The sequence below is a fragment of the Artemia sp. Qi Xiang Cuo genome, chromosome 3, assembly GCF_049724085.1.
Source record: "Artemia sp. Qi Xiang Cuo chromosome 3, ASM4972408v1, whole genome shotgun sequence".
NCBI lineage: Eukaryota > Metazoa > Arthropoda > Branchiopoda > Anostraca > Artemiidae > Artemia > Artemia sp. Qi Xiang Cuo.
In genome coordinates, this window is record NC_142796.1 from 93,750,863 (window position 1) to 93,774,222 (window position 23,360).

General features: G+C 37.2%; 1 protein-coding gene across 1 annotated transcript in view; it reads left to right on the plus strand.

Annotated features, from left to right (window-relative positions):
• The window catches only part of LOC148954766 (ubiquitin-conjugating enzyme E2 S), a 35,987-nt gene that overhangs the window by 1,529 nt on the left and 11,098 nt on the right, over positions 1 to 23,360 (plus strand). Inside the window, exons 2-3 of the mRNA XM_089087236.1 lie at positions 4,713 to 4,860; positions 21,040 to 21,230. Of these exons, the coding sequence (XP_088943362.1) occupies positions 4,713 to 4,860; positions 21,040 to 21,230 (339 nt within the window). The remainder of the gene's footprint in view (positions 1 to 4,712; positions 4,861 to 21,039; positions 21,231 to 23,360) is intronic.

Consider the following 23,360-nt stretch of genomic DNA (forward strand, 5'->3'; position numbering starts at 1 on the left):
GAGATTATGGAGCCCTCAACCTCTTCATTAGTCAATGAGGCAATAGCAAGGAGTGAAGAAAGTCTACAGGAAGCACTGAGGAGGCAACATGAAGGATGAATAAGAAGATTTGACATCAGCACTTCTGTTTCCTATGTCTTAGAGCTGGACAGCAATCTCTCTTACCTGAATTTGGAGGATTCTGGAGACAACAATGAGCCTCTCTTTTGCAAATCAGCTGAAGACAAGCACAATAGTGGTTTTGATGACAGCAACAACAAATATGATCTACCACTCAGTCAAAGAGCAAAGTCTGCAAAATCCCTCTGCAATGAAGCTGAAGTAGATGTGGTTCCTAAATTTTCAGCCAAAAAGAGACAAATCTGAAAGAAAACCCTTGTGCCAGAGAATGACATGGACTGGAAAGGCCAAATGCCAAGTCCCGGCTTGTCTCTGGTTACTCCAATTGCATTCTTCCAAAAGTTCTTTGGCTCTGAAATTATAAGCATCCTTGTAGAAGAGACAAATTGGAATGCTCTGCAGGAAAAAGGCTTGGAGCTGAAATGTACTATCAAAGAAATGGTACAATTCCTAGGAATCCTTTTGGTTATGGGAATCATGGCTTCCCCACATGTCTTTGTACTGGGAAATGGCTACATGTTATCCTCCAGTGGCTAACGCTATGTCATGTGACCTCTTCAAAAGAATAAGACAGTTCTTCCATGCAAATGATAGTTTCAAAGCAATCAAAAAGAGGAATCCAGGATATGACCCCCTCTTCAAGGTTTGACCCTTGTATGATAAGCTTTGGAAGAATATGCAAGAAGTCCCAAACAAAGAACAACAAAATGGTCCTAATCTCCCATGAACAAGTGGTCCCATTCTAGGGCTAGCTTGGGTTCAAGTAGTACATAAAAGACAAGCCACACAAGTGGGGGATAAAATTATTTAGAAGAGCTGGAGCCTGTGGAATAGTTTATGACTTTGAAATTTACAGTGGTAAAGGAACCACTGTTGGTTCAGCCCTTGGTGTTGGTGCTGATGTGGTGCTCCACCTAGTCAAATATCTTCTGAAAAACCAGAACTTCAAATTGTTCTTTGACAATTTTTACAGCAGTTTTCATTTAGTAGAAAAGCTGCTAGGAAAAAAGAATCCAGTCAGTAGGCACAGTTTGAATAGACAGAATGTGGAAAGTGAAACTTCTACCCTTGGAAGCTGACATCAAGCTGAAAAGCTCCAGAAGAGGATTGTTTGATTAGCAGGTTGAGCAACATTCTGGAATAGTCATGACAATAAGCTGGTCCGTCTTATTTCTTCATATGTTGGGCCTGACCCACTTGATCAATGCAAACTTTGGGACAAAAAGGGTAAGGCTTGAATCAATGTAGCCAGACCTCATGTCATCAAAGAGTATATCAAGTTCATGGGTGGGGTGGACTTGAGTACCATGTTGATCAAGTTATAACATACTGACATTAAGGGGAAGAATTGGTAAATGCATCTAATCTATTACTTCCTTGACATCGGCGTAGCCAATGCTTGGTTACTGTACAGGTGCAGTCATCATTCTGATGCTGAGAAGTCCCTATCCCTTGTTTGCTTGTTTTGCAGATATTGCTGGCTGTCTGCTCAGAGGTGCAGTCATCCCTGCAACAAGGAAAAGTAGACCACCAAGCAAGTCTCCAGTTACTACCAGACTGCAAAAGAAAACTAGGAGTGACAGCATCCCAGTTCCAGTGTTTGCTTTCACAACATGGCCCACTGGTCTGAGATGGTGGATGAAAGACAAAGATGCAAGTCCTGTGCAAAACACTCCCACACGTTTGTCAAGTGCCTGAAGTGTAATGTGCACCTTTGTTTAACCAAAGACAAGAATTGTTTCAAAACATACCACTCCAGTGTTTAAGTAGACTTTCACTATTTGGCTGATGTGCCTTATAAGATCCATATTCCATGTGAAATGAATATTTAAAATAAAGGATTTTCCTGAGTTGTCTACATGTCACGGACACCTTGGAAACTACTAAACATCAAAACCAAATTTTTCTAATCACAGTTTCATAATTCAGCCATCAAAGGGTTAAAGGGGCCCCAAAGGTATGGCATTTTTGTAACCACACAAGGAAGTTATCAACACTAGTTATTGAAAAGTGGCTAAAAACATCATTAATTTATAAATAAGTTGTTCAAGAGTAACATATTCCAAAAATACTTATTTAAAACATTCTAATCCTCATTTACTAGGCAACTCAAATATAAAAAGTTTTCCTACAGTTTCAAGTTTTTCATATGCTGTTGGCAAAAATAGTGCTGAATTTTGCAATTCAAAACTTTGCTGTTGACAATTCATGGTACTGTATATTCCAATTCAGGGTATATATTTCCTCATTAAGGGAGTGGGGGTGGGTGAACTTTATGTTAAATTTGCAGTTGGCCATATATTTTAGCTAAGATGAAAGTGAAAACATCATTTGATGCTTGTTTAGGCTCTTTCATTATTCATATAAATTACCTTCAGGGCCCCTTTATGGGCTCAAGATGCAACTAGCCTCAGAAGCAATTATTGAATTATGAAAGAGAATAAAAAAGGCATCAAATGACGTTTCACTTTCATCTTAGCTAAATTATAAGGCCCACTAGAAATTTACCAATTTTAGTTTAGCTACTTTTTGCTATCTTGGAAAGGGGTTAGGTTAGGAAAATGAAACTTTTAGGGATGAGTCTACAAACCAAAATATGTCCTGGGAAGGTATTTTGAAGTACCTATCTCCACTCCTTCTCCAACCAGAGGGCAGTGACCTTTGATGACCTTTAAAATCCTTTGTGGTGTGAAAGTGAAACCTTGCATAACAGATCTTCTGCTTAAATGAAGTACAAAAAACTGTTTTCAGCTTCACAACTATGCTCAATCCTAATTTATATAAGGTTTCAAAGATCTACAAATACATTTCCTAAATTAAAAAAAAAAAAAAAGATTGATATGGCTTAAATTTCTACTCAAATAATAAAGATCACATTTTCAGAACTAAAACCACAGAAAAAGAAGCTGATTATAAAAATTAAAGTAAAATTTTGTTTTGTAAAAAGTTCAATAGGTCCTGTCAAGTAGGCAAATTTCTAAGACCTAGAAATCAGAGGAGGATTAACATGGGAGCTTGGAAATACCTTTGTTTTTGGCCCTGGATTCATTACTGAAAATTTCCTTTTCCTAACCTAGCCCCTTTCCAAGATAGTGAAAAGTAGCTAAACTAGAATTTTACCAAAAACCCTAAAGAAGAAACTTACAGATCCCAACATTTGATAACATGGAAAATCACATTTCTGCATAGACAACAGTAGCCTAATGCATCTTCTTCTTTTTTTTGCTCTGTTGTTGATAAAGATTTAAAAATAACAACTCTCTAGAAGAAGACATGCTAGGAAAAAAAGAGTGATATTTTTAAATTGCAAAGTTTGTTTATGTTTTTGAGAATTCATCCCCAGCCCCCTCTTCTCTATAGCCTTAGACTATATATAAAACAAACATAAAATACAAATTATACCATTCGATTCCTTTTTTTATGCTCTTTTTAACATAAAAGCTGTTATTCTGCCATTGCACCTGCCCCCCCCCAAAAAAAGGGAATATATATATATATTCTCCATATATATATATATATATATATATATATATATATATATATATATATATATATATATATATATATATATATACCCCTAATTAAACATGCCCAGTTTCTCAATACTAAAACTTATATATAAAGGAAGGGCCACTTGCATAACGAACAGTCACAGCTGCAAGGTCTCAAAGGGTCATGTTATCCACAGAGGCATAGTTATTGAAACTTTGAACTATTCTGAGAATTTCAGAATTTGAATTTAACTTCTGTAAATTTCAGTATTCTAGAATTTTTTGTGGATATCTTTGGGGGAGGGCAGCAGCTGGCTGCCCCAATCCCCCCTCCTACAATTACTTTTGACTCTCAGTACAGCCACTAGTACTTTCAATTTACATTCAAATGAGCCCTCTTCAAAGTTTCTAAAACAACAGATTGAAGCCTTATCACTCTTTAGCTAAGCAGCAATATTGGGCTGCCTATTGTACAGTATTGGCTACACATTTATAGTAAGCACATTTTTATTTGGAAATATCACATTGTATTTTTTATAGATTTAACACTTAGTAAATCACTTATGAGTACTGTAGTATTCATTTTTATATGTGGATTTGTATCTTATTTTTTTTTTTGTAAACACTAGATATTTCAGGCACATCCCAAACTATGCATCATGACATGCTACACCAATCTCTGTCTATTGCTAACGTGGGGCTTCAATGCTAGGGGACATAACAGTATTTGGGTCAACTGCACGGTTGGAGAAGAATTTGTATTGCAACCCACTGTTAAAGCACTTTTGGTAGAACTTCATAGCATGCCTCTTGGTTTGAGGTACTATCTATCTGAAACAGGCTTTGGATGATATTCTAGTCACATAGCAACTTTTGTGCAGTTATTATCCCCCCCCCGCTCTCTCTCTTTTACGTGATGTAAAAGATTGTGTTTTGGACATTTGGAGTTAGGTAGATGTGTCAGATTTTGAAAGTCCCTTCATGAGTTTTTTTGTTTTTTAGTCTACAGAGTCCAAAATTGATTGATTAGATTGGTTGACTGGAGATGCAATACATAGTTTATTATTATTTTGTTTTGGAGTTTTTTTTAATTTTTTTTAGATTTCAAATTTAGAAAACTTGCCCCCTCAGACCATAAGAGCAGTTACAAAGGAACTAAACGCCCTTGTGGAAGAATCTTTGGAAGGAATCAAACTACATGTTTCAGAAGAAGATATTACAGATATTCAGGCAACAATTGATGGTCCAGGTAATTTATGTGTAAATGTTGATGAGTTTATTTTTGGTTGTTGTTATTAGAATAATAGATTGACATGCCAAAATTTTAGGTAGTTTGTTTATATAAATATATTTTAAGAGGGTACCTGAAATACAAAAATAAAAAAATATTGATATTATCTAATGCATCCTCCCTGTGTCTATTTATAATTAAATTGATATTAAATTGAAAATACCAATTACTAATTTTATAAATACCAATTTACTAATTTTTTTATCATGTCAGATAAGAAAACAGCTTTCCTATTGGTTTTTTCTCTTTACAGCTGAAATGATTAAAATTCTATTGTTTTTTGAAGGATCAGTTCTAAATAGATTATTACACTTCTAAATAGATAATTACAGGATTGAATGTCCTTGTAGCTGCAGACAATTTGAATAGAACAAAACAGGTTTTGATTCACGTTAGATTAAAAAATGTAAACATTAAATGTACAAAATACCTATTTTTATGATTACATTATTACCAGAAAAATCTGGTTTTATTTTTTTAGTTATAATATTGTAACTTAATCAGTGTTTATAATACACACAGTTGCTATCATGCATATGCATAATTCGAATTTCTTCTTTGGAGGAGCACAGATAGTCTGTAAAGAGGCAAAGGTAGGTTTTTCTGTGCCTGGGGTCAATGTTTTGTGCCCCTGCCCTCAGCAAACTAATTCGGCTGATCTTTCATGAATTATCGTATATATTATCGAAATGGCGCCCAAACAGACACCAAGCTAAGGAACAAGTTTACCCCAAAACTGCAGAGAGGATAGTCAGCCCACAAATAATCAAGAATCTATTGTAGTTGCCCTCCAGTGCGAAAAATATTTTGATACCTCCTAAAGGCTAGTCCTGTGTACACCTGTTTATTTATGTTTTAGGACCAAATATTAACACTGTTTTGACAGACCTTGGCCAAATTGTAGTCAACTTCTAAATAAAATGAGTTACATACAATTACAGCGCCAATATACATACTGTTCATAATTTGTACAATACTGTTCATAATATTCATACATATGTTCATTGAATATTCATACAACATACATACGTTTCAACATCCATGCATACATACAACTTTCCTAATATTTATATGACGTTCCTACATACATTCATACATATTATTTACAACATATAGTTGTTGTCAGCACATCAGAGTCAACGCTATTGTGTTGCCTATAATAAAAGCCATATGGTTCTAATGTTTTATTATTATTTCTTTTTTTTTCCAGAAGCACTTCACATGGAAGGGGTCATCACATGAACTTCTGGAGGGGCTCATTTTATTGGAAATTGGAAGTTTGAGTGCCCTATTTAAGAGTCAAAAGTGATCAGAGGGCAACAAGCCCCCCCCCCACACCCTTTTTTTCCAAAAGTATCTGATAAAAATTTTGAGATAGCCATTTTGTTAAAAATAGTTCAAAGATTATATAACAAAAACTCCAGTGTCGACACGACCCCCCAGGGCCCAAGGGCAGGTGTAAGTTATGCCCTAGGGGCATATATGGTTCTTATGAAAGGAATGCTTGTATAAACTTCAGAGAGGGCTCATTTGATTGGAAATAGAAAGTTTACTTTTTAAGAGTCAAAAGAGGTCAGAGGGTAGCTAGCCCCCTCTCCTATGCCCTTTTTCCCCAAATATATCTGATAAAATTTTGAAATAGCCATTTTATTCAAAATAGTTCAAAGACCATATAAGGAAAACTCTAGTGTTGACAGAACCCCCCAGGGCCGGGTGGGGGGCAGGTGTTGTAAGTTATGACCTGGGGTCATATATGGTTCTTATGGAAGAAATGCTTGTATAAACTTCAGAGAGGACTCATGTGATTGGAAATTGAAAGTTCTAGTTCACTTTTTAAGGGTCAAGAGAGGGCAACTAGCTACCCCCACCCCCCACGCCCTTTTTTCCCAAATGCATCTGCTAAAAATTTTGAAATAACCATTTTGTTAAAAGTAGTTCAAGGATCATATAACAAAGACTCGGTGTCGACCCCCCCCCCTCAGGGCCCAGGGGCAAGCATTGTAAGTTATGCCCTGGGGGCATATATGGTTCTTATGGAAGAGATGCTTGTATAAACTTCAGAGAGGGCTCATTTGATTGGGTATTGAAAGTTCTAGTTCACTTTTTAAGAGTCAAAAGAGATCAGAGGGCAACTAGCCCCCCCCCCATGCTCTTTTTTTATCAAACCCATCTGATAAGAACCTTGAGATAGTCCTAGTCATTTTTCTAAAAAAAAATAGCTCAAAGATCATATAAAAATAGTTCAAAGATCATATTAAAAAAACTCCAGTGTTGATAAAACCCCCCAGGGCCCAGAGGGCAGGCTTTTTAAGGTATGACCTGGGGGCATATATGGTTCTTATGGAAGAAATGCTTGTATAAACTTTAGAGAGGACTCAATTGATTGGAAAATAAAAGTTCCAGTTCACTTTTTAAGAAATAAAAGAGATTGGAGGGCAACTAGCCCCCCTCCCCACACCCTTTTTCCCAAATGCATCTGATAAAAATCTCGAGATAACCATTTTGTTAAAAATAGTTCAAAGATCATACAACAAAAACTCTGGTGTCAATACCCCTCCCCCCTAGGGCCCATGGGCTTTAAGAGTCAAAAGAGATTGGAGGACAACTATCTCCCCCCCCTCCATGCCCTTTTTTCATCAAACCCATCCGATAAGAGCTTTGAGATGACCATTTTTTATTTTTAAATAGCTCAAAGATCAGATAACAAAAACTCCGGGATCAACACAACCTTCCATGGCCCGAGGGCAGGCGTTGTAAGGAATGCCGCGGGGGTATATATGGTTCTTATGGAAGGGATGCTTGTGAAAACTTCAGAGAGAGTTCATTGATTGGAAATTGAAAGTTGTAGTTCACTTTTTAAGAGTCCAAAGAGATCAGAGGGTAACTAGCCCCCTCTCCCATGCCCTTTTTTCCGAAATATATCTGATAAAAATTTTGAGATAGCCATTTTGTTAAAAATAGTTCAAAGACCATATAACAGAAACTCCAGTGTCAACAAAACTCCCTAGGGCCTGGGGGGACAGGTGTTGTAAGGTATGACCTGGGGCCATTTATGGTTCTTATGGAAGAAATGCTTGTATAAACTTCAGAGAGGACTCATGTGATGGGAAATTGAAAGTTCTAGTTCACTTTTTAAGGGTCAATAGAGATTGAAGGGCAACTATCACCCCCCCCCCCAAGCAAGCTATGCCCTGGGGGCATATATGGTTCTTATGGAAGAGATGCTTGTATAAACTTCAGAGAGGGCTCATTTGATTGGGTATTGAAAGTTCTAGTTCACTTTTTAAGAGTCAAAAGAGATCAGAGGGCAACTTGCCCCCCCCTCCATGCCTTTTTAGTATCAAACCCATCTGATAAGAACCTTGAGACTAGGTCTAGTCGTTTTGTTAAAAATAGCTCTAAGATTATATAAAAATAGTTCCAAGATCACTATAACAAAAACTCCAGTGTTGACAAAATTCCCAGGGCCAGGGGGCAGGCTTTGTAAGTTATGACCTGGGGGCATATATGGTTCTTATGGAAGAAATGTTCGTATAAACTTCACACAGGGCTCATTTGATTGGAAATGAAAGTTCTAGTTCACTTTTTAAGAGTCAAAAGAGATTGGAGGGCAACTAGCCCCCCTTTCCCCAGACCCTTTTTCCCAAATGTATCTGATAAAAATCTTGATATAGCCATTTTGTTAAAAATAGTTCAAAGATCATACAAGAAAAACTGGTGTCGATATCCCCCCCCCCCCCAGGGCCCAGGGGCAGGCGTTGTCAGTTATGCCCTGGGGGCATATATGGTTTTTATGGAAGAGATGTTCGTATAAACTTCACACAGGGCTCATTTGATTGGAAATGAAAGTTCAGTTCACTTTTTAAGAGTCAGAAGAGATTGGAGGGCAACTATTCCCCCCCTCCATGCCTTTTTTCATCAAACCCATCCGATAAGAGCCTTGAGATAACCATTTTGTTAAAAATTGCTCAAAGATCAGATAACGAAAACTCCGGGGTCAACACACTCCTCCATGGCCCGAGGGCAGGCATTGTAAGTTATGTCGTGGGAGTATATATGGTTCTTATGGAAGGGATGCTCGTAACAACTTCAGAGAGAGCTCATTGATTGGAAATTGAAAGTTTTAGTTCAGTTTTTAAGAGTCAAAAGAGATCGAGGGCAACTAGCTCCCCCCACCCCCTTTTCCCCAAATGGAACCAATAAAAATTTTGAGATAGCCATTATGTTAAAAATAGTTCAAAGGTCAGCTAACAGAAACTCGGGTGTCATCAGAATCCCCCAGGGCCCAGGGGCAGACATTGTAAGTTATACCCTGGGGGCATATTTGGTTCTTATGAAAGGGATGCACATATGAACTTCAGAGAGGGCTTATTGATTGGAAATTGAAAGTTCTAGTTCACTTTTTAAGAGTCAAAAGAAATCCGAGGACAACTAGCTCCCCCTCTCCTACGCCCTTTTTTCCCAAACGCATCTGATAAAAGTTTTGAGATAGCCATTTTGTTAAAAACATAGTTCAAAGATCATATAGCAAAATTCCCATGTCGATACAACCCCCATGGCCCAGGGGCAGGTGTTGGAAGCTATGCCCTGGGGGCATATTGGTTTTTAAGGGAGGAATGCTTGTATAAACATCAGAGAGTACTCATTTGATTGGGAATTGAAGTTCTAGATCATTTTTTAAGAGTCCGAAGAGATCGGAGGGTAACTAGCCACCCCCTCCCCCCTCCATGCCCTTTTTTCCTCAAACTCATCAGATAAGAACTTTTAGATAGTGATTTTTTAAAAATAGTTCAAAGATCATATAACAAAAACTCTGGGGTCGGCATAATCCCTCAGGGCCCGGGGGTAGGCGTTGTAAGTTATGCCCTTGGGGTATATATGATTGTTATGGAAGGGATGCTCGTATTAACTTCAGAGGGTTCAATTGATTGGAAATTGAAAGTTCTAGTTCAATTTTTAAGAGTCAAAAGAGATTGGAGGGGAACTAGCCCCCTACCCCACGCCCCTTTTCCCCAAATGCATCCGATAAATATTTTGAAATAACCCTTTTGTTAAAAATAGTTCAAAGGTCTGATGACAAAACTTCGGTGTCAACGCAACCCCCAGGGCCTGGGGGCCGGCATTGTAAGTCATGCCCTGGGAACACATATGGTTCTTATGAAAGGGATGCTTGTATAAACTTCAGAGAGGGCTCATTTGATTGGAAATTGAGAGTTCGAGTTCACTTTTTAAGAGTCAAAAGAGATCCGGAGGCAACTAGCCCCCCCCCTCCTACTATTTTTTCCCCAAACCCATCCGATAAACATTTTTAGATAGCCATTTTGTTATATATAGTTCAAAGGTCAGATAAGAAAAACTCCGGTGCTGATACAACCCTCCCCCCAGGGCCTGGGGGCAGGCTTTGTAAGTTATGCCCTCGGGGCATATCTGGCTCTTATGGAAGAGGGCTCATACTCGGTATAAACTTTAGAGAGGGCTCATTTGACTGGAAATTGAAAGTTTTAGTTCAATTTTTAAGAGTCAAAAGAGATCGGAGGGCAACTAGTCCCCCCCCCCCCACGCCTTTTTCACCCCAAACGAATCCGATACAGATTTTGAGATAGCCATTTTTTTTAATAGTTCAAAGGTCAGATAACAGAATTCCGTTGTCGACACAACCTCCAGGGCCCGGTGGTAGGCATTGTAAGTTATGTCCATGGGGTATTTAGTGGTTTTTATGAAAGGTATGCTCTTATAAACTCAGAAAGGGCTCATTTGATTGGAAACTGAAAGTTCTAGTTCATTTTTTAAGAGTCAAAAGAGATCCAAGGGCAACTAGCCCCTCCACGCTTTTTTTACCAAACCCATCCGATAACAATTTTGAGATAGCCATTTTGTTAAAACAGTTCAAAAGTAAGATAAGAAAAAGTCAGGTGTCGACGCAACCCCCTAAGGCCCGAGGGTAGGCGTTGTAAGTTATGCGCTAGGGGCATGTGGTTATAGAATGGATGCTCGTATAAACTTTGGAGAGCGCTCATTTGATTGGAAATTGAAGGTTTTAGTTCACTTTTTAAGAGACAAAAGAGATCCGAAGGCACCTAGCCCCACGCCCTAGTCCTTTTTTCCCCAAACCCATCCAATACCAATTTTGAGAGCCATTTTCTTTTAAATAGTTCAAACATCAGATAAACAAAACTTCGGGAATTAACACAGCCCCCCCCCCTCCAGAGCCCGGGGGCAAGTGTTTTAAGTTATGCCCAGGAGGCGTATAAGGTTTTATGTAAGGGATGGTCATATAAACTTCGAAGGTGGCTCAGTTGGTTGGAAAGTGAAAGTTCCAGTTACCTTTTTATAAGTCAAAATTTAACAGAGGGCATCTATTCCCTCTAACACAAACATCCTCCTTTCCCCATATACAGCAAATAGAAATTGTAGGAGCCACTATGTTTGAATTAGTCTAAAAATAAGCTTACAAAACCTTCGTTGTCAATATACCCCCCCCCCTCCAGAGCCAGAGGAAGGGCTGTAACTTATGCCGCGGGGGTATTTAAGATTTTTATGAAAGAGGTGGTCGTATAAACTTTGGAGGGGACTCAAATGATTAGAAATTGAAAGTTCTAATTCACCTTTTAAGAGTCAAAAGTGACCTGTGGTGACTAGCCCCCTTCCCTCCCAACCTTCTTTTCCCCAAATGCGTCCAATTTTTATATATAGCCATTTTGTTCAAAAACAGACCAAAGATATTATAACAGAAACTCTAGGGATAAAACAGCTCCCCCCCCCCAGAATCCGGGAGCAAGTGCTGTAAAATGTGCCCTGGGGGTATGTAAGGTTTTATGGAAGGGATGGTTATCTAAACTTCAGAGGGGGTTCATTTGCCTGTAAATCAAAATTTCTAGTGACCTTCTCAAGAGTCAAAAGTGATTGGAGGGAAACTGGCGACCCCCCCAAGGCCCTTCTCCCCTAAATGCATCCAATCAAAATTTGGAGATAGCCATTTTGTTCAAAATAGTTCAAAGGCCATATAACTATGCTTCCGGGGTTGACCCTTCGCCCTTGGGAAATGGCGCTGAGTTACAGAACTTAATTATTGTTACTCTGATACTTTGTTTACTTAGATACTTTGGTACCTTGTTAACTTTGGTACTTTGATATTGTTACTTTGATACTAGTTTTGATACTTTGATGAAAGTTTGATGTTGAAATCAAAAAATTCCATTTTCAAATAAGGAGTTTTTTTAAACTTGAAACTTTTTGCAATCAAAAAACGAACAAAAATTAATAATAAAAAAAAAACTTTCCGAAAGTTTGTTCCCCCAATTCTTTCTGAAAGAATCGGGGTATGCTTCTAATGAATAGTGATTTCACTACAAAAAGAGTATGGCTACTGCCCGTTTCCCAATCGGTGAAAGTATCATTCTCTTACTTAAATAAACCAATTCTCTTACTTAGACATTCTCTACTTAAGTGGCTACAAAGTTCTGCAAAATTAGTTTACCTTTTTTATTGTAATAATTGGGAGAACAGAATTCAAAGACAAGTGAGCATTGCATTAAAGATTGGTTGTTAGACCGCGGTCGTTTTCAGGGAGTAGGGGTTATGTACTTCTATTGAATGGTGTCTTCACTACAAACAAGAGTATGGTTAATGCCCGTTTCTCTCGCGGTAAAAGTATAAGGCCTACTGCGTATTTGGCACTTCACTAAAAGGAATGATATTACAAATATTTTCTTTTGTGCTTATTACAATATTAAAAATAAAATAAAAATTGCAGTGATACCAGACCAGGATTTACCAATAGGCCCTGCGGCTTTCACTATTTTGGAGATTTCCCTGAAAATCTTTCAAAAAGAGAGCAGCCAAAACGCTTGGGCCTAGAGGCGTCAAAGCTTTAAACCCGGCTTGGTGAAAGAAAACCTTGAGCTGACGAGCTTTCAGGAATTAATAACATTATGTATCCAATCTTCAGTTTAATTTATTAGTTCTTATCAAAACTGTTAATTTATTTTGGAATAAAAAAAAATTTGAAATAGGGAATTTTGAAAAACCTCAAACTTTGGCAATCAAAAACGAACAGAAATTAATTTTAAAGAAACTTACCGAAAAAGTAGTTTTCTAGGGAAGAGTAAATTCCATATTAAACTTAAGATCAGAAGAAATAGAAACCTACAATAACTCAACACAAAATAACCAAAAATTACAGTTAAAGAATAAATGAAACCGAAAACGAACAGAAATTAAAAAAAAAAAAACCATAGCAAAAAAAACAATAAATGAATCTCATAACCAGCAAAGCTTAAGCGGAACATGCGAATCAAGCTTAAAACAATCAAAAATACTTTACTATTGGGGTATAAATGAAACCCAAAACGAAAAAGAAATTAAATAAACAGTCATAGCAAACAAACAATAGTAACTAAAATAAATGAGTAAATAAATCTTAAAACGAGTGAAACTTAAATTGAATATGCAAATCTAGCCTGAAACAAACAAAAATCTCTACAAAGAAGATTTTGGGTTTTGACTCCTTCTTTCACTCTAAAAGTCTAAAACATACTGCGTCATTGGCGCCTTACTGAAAACGAATTATATTACATTTTTTTCTTTTTTCTAACTATTACAACATTGGAAATAAACATAAAAATTACAGTAAAATTAAATTATGAACTGATGAGCTTTCAGCAATTAATATCATTATATATCAAATACTTAGTTTTATTTTATTTTGCTCTTTCCAAGACTGTTCAAGACAAATATAGCTTCACTACAAACGCGAGTTAGGATACTGCCCCCTTCCCTAACTGTAAAAGTCTAAAGCCTACTACGTCATTGGTGCTTCACTGAAAACGAATTATATTACAGATATTTTCTTTTCCAGGTATTGCAGCATTGAAAATGAAAATAAAATTACAGTGAAATAAAATCTTGAACTGGTGATCTTTCAACAATTAATAGCATTATATATCAAACATTCAGTTTGATTTTATTCGTACTTTTAAAGACACATATAGTTTTCAGTAAAGCGCTAATGACGCAGTAGGTTTTAGACTTTTACAGTGAAAGAAGGAGGCAAAACCCAAACTTTTCTTTGTAGAAATTTTTGTTCGTTTCAAGCTGGGTTTGCATATTCAATTTAAGTTTCTCTCGTTTTAAATCATTTATATTAGTAACTATTATTTATTTGTTTGCTATGATTGTTTACTTAATTTCAGATAGTTTATTGGTTTCATTTATGCCTCAATAGCAAAATATTTTTGTTCGTCTTAAGCTTGCTTCGCATGTTCAGCTTAAGCTTTACTCATTTTGAGATTTATTTATTCATCTGTATTAGTACCTGTTGTATGTTTTTTTTACTATGATTGTTTATTTAATTTCTGGTCGTTTTGGGTTTCATTTACTCTTTAATTGTAATTTCTGATTGTTTTGAGTTACAGTTATTGTAGGTTTCTATTTCTTCTGATCTTAAGTTTAATATGGCCTTTACTTTTCTTTAAAAAACTTTTTTTTCGGATTTTTTTTTTTTAGTAACAATTTTTCCCCATCTTAATTTTCTGCTTCTGTAGTACAAGGTAAAAATCAAGGAGAATAAAATCAAGGAAAAACACATATCATTCATAAGTCTTAGCTTTTTATTTCCGGATGTGTCTATGGCATGGTTGGGCATGAAGCACATTGAAAACAAAAAAATTACTTTTATGGAGAACTCATTACCATATAGACTAGCGGTTATTGAAGAAATATCAATAGCTAAATGGCGATTTTCTTTAATAGAGAGCTATTTTACCCTTTGTCTAATCTTCTTCATTTGGTAATTCAGATAGACATCCTAGCTGCAGTTAACCACTGAAACGATTGGAGCCTCCTTTCTTGAAGCCTGTTATGAATTTTCACCTTTAAGACTTGTGTACAATTTCCAGTCTTGATGAAGTTATTTTTCTTTATTTTTTTTGTTGTGTTGATGGGCTCTTGTTTTCTTCTACTTTATTTTTTCATTGCTCTGCTTTCCTTTTTTATACGAGCTTTTAAAATGAAATTATTGTTATTATGATAATATACTCCAGGTATCATTGGCATTGCATCAGGAAAATCAGAACAAATTTGGTTTCCCATAAATAACAAGAACTAGAAATTAATTTTAACTTAATGTTACAGCAAACTCACAAAACTGGATCTAGTGGCCTCAAAGGCACATTGCCTCAAAACCCAAAAATGACTACACTTAATTTGTGTTTTGGGGACATTGACGTGTTTAACCCTACATCTTGCCAGCTTTCAAACTTCTCCCTCTCTCATTAAGTTCTTCAGCTTGACATTAACCTTGTAAAATATCTCAAGACGGTGCCTTATCCCAACTGGAAGTACTTCTGTCAAATGCCTTCTTATTTCCACGGCACCTTTGGCAAGTTAAGAACTCTGTCCTTTCAATTCGAGATAGGTGCTTTGTGAAAATTTCATTTCCTGTTATGGCTTCTTTGACCATTCTTATACAACCTTTCATTATAATTTCGCATGAGAATTGACTCAGGAAGGTTCCATGGCGTAGTAATATTTGTGTAATATTATGCCTTTGGCTAGCTCTAACGTCTTACTATATATTAAATTTTGTGCAGGGGTGTTTTCGGACTTTTATAAGGGATCCAAAAAAATATGTGAAATCTAATTAAATGCCTTGGATTCGGCTACTCGAAATACTCGGGATCTGATAAAATTGAGGAATGAATTGCATTTAACTGGACTTGAGGAAGATTTCAAAAGGTTAAGAAATACAATTGTGTACAAAATAATATGTTCACTTAAGCAGTATGGTTTAAAAATAATAAGCAATATATATATATATATATCAATCCAACCCAAGGAAGTTCCATCGATTATCTGACTAAAAAAAAGGCGCCTCACTTTTACATTCATTTTCCAACCTGAAGAGATTTGGTATGCCAACTGAGGTTTTAAAGTCTGTATACTGCAGCTACGTTGTACCTTCTCTTAAGTATGTATGTCCAGCTTGGCATCCGGGTTTGACGAAAGATCAATTATATAGGCTTGAGATGATACAAAAAAGAGCTTTAAAAAATATATTTGGACATAACTACTCAACATATGATGATGCACTAAAACAACTCAACTTGAATTCACTTGATAGTCGTAGACATGAGTTGACATATTCGTTTTGACTAAATTGTTTGAATTTCCCAGCTCATCGTGATCTATTACCCGACCTTGAGAGCCACCCTACTGAAGGACCAGTCACTAGACTTCGACAAATAAAAAATAATTGTCCCCAGTTAATGACTTACCCAGCCTCTTGTACCGAGAGCTATTGCAAATCATTTGCCCCTATTTTACTCGGTATTTTAATAATGTTAACTTGACAAATATTTATTGTTTGATGCATTTTAGTTCAGGTATTCGCCTGTGAGTGTTTTTGAATGTACCAATCATTTATGATTGGTACATTCATACGCTGCATATGCTGTCGTTAACCCCAAGAATATATTTTCCCCACCTTTGGAGAACCCATCCCCTCAAAATTGTAACAAAAGTTGTGAGAATTGACTTTCAAAAGACAATTTAATCCTGCAACTTGAAAAAAAGATTCACAGCATGAAAGAAAAATGAATCTGAAGCCCGATCCCTATCGATGAAACAGACCGAAATCGATGCTCTGAATTTACAGCTATGTGAAAAAGCTGTGACGTTGTGGTGAAAATTGCTGAAGGACTAGGAATCACCGAAAGACGAGAAACTAAGAAAAAGTGTTTCTTTTTTATATCAACTGGTACATAGAAACTTGGTGAACAGTGTCCGTTTATTCATAAAAGCAAAAACGTTAGTGATAAGAAGAAACAACCAAATCAACGAGAGAATTCTCGTGTAAATAAAGTGTACAAGTATTTCGAAGGAGTTTCCTGCAATAAAAAAAAGAATTGTAAATTTCTACATATATGCCGAAAATATAGACTGAAAAAGTGCAAAGCAACAAATTGCAATTTCGACCATGTCGATCTTTGCCCTATGATGGCTTGTGCCAACAAGTTGTGCAGTTTTGCTCATAGTTTTAGTAATTTAAAATGTCGCATTAATCGTTCAGTGCCTTTTAAGTATTTTGACCGTTTGCCGCATTTTAATCATTTTAACCGTGATCCAGTATTCGATAATAGTATGCCAAGCCATAGCCAGATTGTTTATGGAAGCAATGCTTCAAGCAATAATCCTAGACCCGAGCCGGTGTCAAAAAACTTGTCGAGACGAGGGGGCCAACAGTTGAGCCTCTTAGACCCCCTCCCTCCTCCTCCCCCCCCTATCCATTTTAATCAACAGCCAACCAACAACCGGCCCCGTCCCTATTCTATTCCCCCTCCTCTTTACCCCTTTCCTTGCAGAAGGATAAAATTGTTGTTGACTTCAGTTTAAATATTCCTGTTGCTGCTCCAGTCGCGATAGGGGGCAAGAAATTCCAAAATAAACCTTTTCCCCGGGAGTTTTATGACAAACGTTAAGTATTTCCTTCTTTCCTTTACAGCAACGCCGAAAGCTTAAATCTAGCGAAATTTACTGAACTTCAGACTACGGCTCAAATGCTTGGCTCTTCCGTTATCTGTGTTTCCGAGGTCCACCGGCAAGATCTCAATTTATTGAGGGTTCCTAACTTTTCTTCTTTTATTGAAACTTCGGCCTGATGACCATCCTCTTGGGAAAAAAGGAGGAGGAATAATGACACTCGTGCACAAATATTTTAAACCTCATCTTTTAAATATACCTTTCCTTGAAGATAATGATGAAATTATTTGGGTTAGAGCCCAACCTAAGCGACTCCCTAGGCCGCTCTCTGCCATAGCAGTGTGCGTTTTCTATTATTCACCTGGTTAGCCAGCTGCAGCAGGAAAAGCTTTTTGGGAGAAGCTGCAGGAATCGACATATTACGTCCAGAGAACTCACCCATATTTTGGAGTAGTAATGCTCGGAGATGCTAACGAACTCGATAGCAAATCGCTGGCCAAGTCACTTAACCTTAAAGCTCTAGTCGATTTCCCAACAACTAAGGGGAATACTTCTCTGGATGTAATCCTGAAGATTTTGGGTTTTGCCTCCTTCTTTCACTGTAAAAATCTAAAATCTGCTGCGTCATTGACGCTTTACTGAAAACGGATTATATTATTTTCGGAATATTTTCGGTAATTTTCGGAATACTACCAGAATCCAAGTAAACTAGCACCACTTGGTGGAAGTTATCATTATATGTTACAGTGGAACCCCTTGGAAAAAGTAAAAATTAAATATTCAGTAACCGAAGTTACTTCAAGGCCAATCACTGACCATGGTCTGCTGCAATTCGGTGATTGGATAACTGGAGAAAACTGGGTCGCGGTCTCTTCAGCTAAAGACTTGGATTCCCAAGTAGAAGAATTTCATAATAAGGTAAATTCAAAATATCTCGAGTGCTTTCCCAAACGTAAGACTAAATTCTGTTCTAGTGATAAACCATACGTAAATTCAGAAATAAAGCAACAGATAAAACATAAATTGCACCTAATACGAAAAGGTCAAGTGAACCAAGCAAAACAGTGGCAAACCAAATAAAAGGGAAAAATCAAAAAGGCACAAGTAAATTACTATGAAAATGAAGTTGACTATCTTTTGGAGTCCAAGCCGTCGCAGTTTTTCAGTAAAGTAAAAAGTCTGGCTGGCAAAAGTTCTGAGCCAGTTGACTTCATGAAGGAGGAGCCTCTAGAGAAAACTGCGAATGATTTAAATGCCCATTTTGCTTCAATTGTGCAGTCTTACCCCCCTCTTCCACCCGAGGATCCTCCAGTAAATTTAACTACTCCTTCAGATGATAATTTAATTGCTAATATTTCATGGGCAATTATAATCCGTAAACTCTCTTCGTTAAAAAGAACTTCTGTTGCCCCTTTTGAAATTCCAGTTGCTCTCATTAAAGCGTTTGCTAAAGAATTATCATTTCCCCTTCAGGTAATTTTCAATAATATAACAAAAACAGGATATTTTCCAAAGAAATGGAAGAAAGGGTTTATTACTCCCATTCCAGAGAAAGGAGCAGCTAATGATTTCTCTGGTGTCCGGCCGATCACAGTTACGTCAGTTTTTAGCAGAATATACGAAAGCTTTGTTGCCGCATGGCTGAAAAAATATCTCTTGAAAGTAACTGATCGAAAGCAATTTGGTAACATCCCTAAGTGTTCGACAGTTCATTACCTCGTTAATTTAATTGGTTTTATTTTAAAACACCTGGGTGAACGTGGAAAATGGATAAATTTATTTGTATTTGATTTCAAAAAAGAATTTGACCTAGTTGATCATAAAATCCTTTTAGAAAAAAATGACGGAAAAAATTATACCCAGCTTTACTATTAAGATCCTCAAGAGCTTCTCAACAAATCGAGAGTAAATTGTGAAGTTTAAAGACCAATTTTCCACTTCTCTGCCAGTTTTTTGTGGAATTCCACAAGGAACTGTGATCGGGCCGCTGGGCTTCCTCCTCATGATAAATGAAATTGCTGCTGAGTTGGAGGACAGATGGAAATACGTTGACGACTTGTCCTTAACGGAACCTAAGGATTTGAAGAGCAATGTTGCTGGTTTCATCGACCAAGTTACCTCAGAGGCGGCTGAACTAAACATGGTCGTGAATAAAGACAAATGCTCGGTCACGACATTTTCTTTCCTTCAGAACACTCAACCGTCTTTCGAACCTCCTATCGCTTCCGAGCTAATAAGCCAAAAAATAACTTTAATTGGTGTGGTGATTTCTTCTGGTCTCTCATGGCGGGAGAATACAAAGACAATTGTAAAAAAAAGCTAAAGGCGTAATCCAAATGCTAAAAACACTGAAAAAATTTCGAGTTCCTAAGGACAAGTTGAAACTAATATTTTGTTCTTTCATCCACCCCTTAGTTGAATATGCTTGTCCGGTTTGGCACTTTGCCCTTACCCAGGATGAAACTGATAAAATAGAACGAGTTCGGAAGAGATCACTGCAAATCATTTATGGCGGTTCCCCTCTACCTCACTCCTTTTACCTCAAGGAATTTAAACTTGAATCCCTTTCTTCCCGCTGAAGAAAATTATACCAAAGATTTGGTTCCTCCCTCCTTCAACATCCCATCTACAGATCATTCATTCACCCACCTGTTGCCCCTATAAGATCTCGTCCCCCCAGGGAAGTGGCTGAGAAGGTTCCGAAACTAATCCCAGTCCACTGTAACACCATGCGCTACAGTAAAAGCTTCGTGAAATATTACGATGATCTCTAGTGTTTTTATTGTTTAGTTTATTTTATCCTCGCGAAGTTTTATCAGATAATTTTATTCTCAATCTCAAGTGTTTTTATCCTTTAGTTTATTTATCCTGACAAAGTTTTATCAGACAACTTTATTTTGTTAATTATGACTAAGAGACATCATATTTGGGCTTTGCCCACGAGAGCTATGTCTTGTTTTTGAATTAAATGAATTTGAATTTATATATTTAATATTGTGTATACACGGTCACTATTTTAACTGTGAAAATTGATTCTTGGCTTATATTAATTTTTTTATGACTCATTTTAATTTATTGACCTTGAAGCAGCACTTGCTGGTTTAATTTTTTTGTGTCGCTATTTATTTGTTGTTGTTTTTTTATCCTTGTTTTGGGTTTTTTTTTTTTTTTTGTGTCAAGACATGCTCATCTTAGCTCCAGCTATTTCAATGAATAAAACATATTCTATTCTATTTAACTTTTTCGACCATAGGGGTCAAGTATGTGAGGACTTGCGGAGCAGAGGCAACCTCAAAGTGTGGCTCAGTATGCTTTGAATACCCTTCCTCTCCCCCATTAGACAAAAAGACTAAAAGTAATCCTCTAATGTATCATTTGTACAATGAAATCAAATTGAGCTTAAAATAATGAACTCTAGCCCACCACAACTAAACTTTGGAACAAATATAACTTATACCCAAGGTATGATTACACTTATCTTTAGTTTTTGGTTGATAATTTATTATTTTATGTTATCTTAAAATAATATATTATTCATACATATCACTTGTTAATATAAAAATCATTGTGCTTAATATATATTATATAGACTCTGCATTTATTTTACACCGTTTTGATTGCTGTTGTATTAAAAATTGATCTTTTTGTCCCCTTTTATAGCTGGAACACCATATGCTTGTGGAACATTTCGAGTCAAACTAGTTTTAGGCAGGGACTTTCCCCAAGGTCCACCCAAAGGATACTTTTTAACCAAAATATTTCACCCCAATGTGGCTGCAAATGGAGAAATATGTGTTAATACCCTGAAGAAAGACTGGAAGCCAGACCTGGGAATTAAGCAAGTTCTTTTGGTAAGTCCATTTTAGTGAACCATAATAAGGTATTTTCAAAGAACGTTTTAGACACTAAACGCTATGCTAGGTAAAAAGATGTATCTCAAGGAGCGAAAACTTGGCATAAAAAACATTTTAGTCAAAAATTTGTATCACATGTAATAAAAAAGAATGATTTTACATCTAATCAGACATTTTATTCTACCATCCTAGATAAAGGCTGTCTTTGTGTTGTAGTTAATCTTAGATAATTCCAAAGGAAAAAATATATTTCTATCAAGAACTTTGATTGATTAACTTATCAATTACCCTCCCAAGCCTAAAAATTATATTTCAAGACCTGTATACCTTGTCATAAACTGTATTTTGATGAAGATGTATGTACACTTAATAGCACATACAATTTTAGTAACCCCCACGTGAAATAATTGTATCCAGAAACATAAGAAGTATTCAAACCAATAATTTACAATAAAAGGTGGGTTAGAAGTACAATCGTCAGGTATGCAGAAATCGGGCTATCCCCCTTGAAAAGTCAAGATGTTATTTTATGGTCTTTAATTTCAAAATATGTCTTAAGGCTCTGCCTTTTTTCAAATTTAACTAAAATGTCTTCCATTTTCCCTCCAGTTCAAATAAATTTGTTTATGTGCCTGAACTTCTGCTCTTATGAACATTTTTAATGGCTTAAAACACAAAAACTGTTTCTCTCCAATTGGCCGTTTTGTGTTTAATTATTGCTTGATAAAGTCATTTGAAGTTTTCTTGTGGTTTTTAATTATTGTCTTTCTTTCTGTTGTTGTTTTTTCAGCTGTGCTGCCCAGCCGTGGAGACTCACAGTGGCTGTGTCGCTGTTTTGCCTGTTATTGTTGGTTCAAATCATTGTTTGAACCTGATTGCCGACTGTAGGTGGGAGGAAGGGGCTAGCTGAGCCTGTAAATTTCCTCGGAGGTGGTGGAGCTCCAGGCTCAACCCTCTGTCCATAGGAAAAATAGGAAATCCGTTGGCGTTCCTCAAAGCGGGGAAGGGGTGTAAACATCTCTGAGCTCCACGCCGAGTAAAGGGATGGCCGACGCGCTTCGAGTGACCAAAAGACTTGGGCCTTGTGGTGTACCTTATCTCCAAGAAACATCCAGTAATGATGGTGATGAATGTGATACAGTGTAAAAGCTTGGTTACGGCATCCCTGGTTTTAAGCGATGTGACGAGACTTGCGCCTTCGTCATGAAGTGGGTTAGCTACCATCCTATCATTGTAAAAACTACCGATGGATTTCCGTTCTCCCTACTGCTGCCAAGCTGTTTGCAATAATGCTTTTAAACAGATTTAGAAACAGCCGAACGCGACCCATCCAGGTAGAATTTGGGCCCCTGGGCTGCTTTGGCAAGATCTTTAGTCTGTGACAGATCCTTGAACACTGGTTTAAGTACCAGCAGGAAACAATCCAAATTTTCATAGATTTCATCACTGCCTTTGATTCAGTCTACCGTGATGCAATACGAGAAGCAATGAGAGAGGGTGGTGTACCTGAGAAGATCATTGGTCTGCTCAGGGCATACTATGCTGGAACAAAGGCTCAAGTCAGAGTCGATGGCGAGCTTTCAGATCTGGTCCTGATCGAGGAGGGTGTACGTCCAGGCTGTGTCCTCTCACCGACTTTGTTCAACTTCGTCATCGATTGGATCCTCAAGGTCCTTGACAAGTATAAAGGTTAAAGGTGTTGCAGCGAGCCCGTCCTTCTCAGTCATGGATTTTGACTATGCTGACGACGTGGACATACTTGCTGAATCTGTTCCAGGAAGCGGTGTGAAATTTTGACACGGACAAAGCTCCGAGTGTATGAAGCTATAGTTCTCTCTGTTATCCATGAATGTGAAACGAGGTCACTGAAGGCAGCCGGAGGGTTGATCTTGAATACATTGAACCACAAATGACTGCGTTATATGCTGGGCATCCGCCTCTCAGATTGAATGTCGAACGACTAAGTCGGGAGAAGATGTGGCGATCGCTCACTTGTCCTTGATATTGTCAAGCAAAGGAAACTTAGATGGTTTGGGCCACATAATGGGCAGACCAGTTGACCATATAAACAAAAGATGCCTCAAATGTCTACCATCACCGGCATGGAAGAAGAGAACTGGAGGCCAA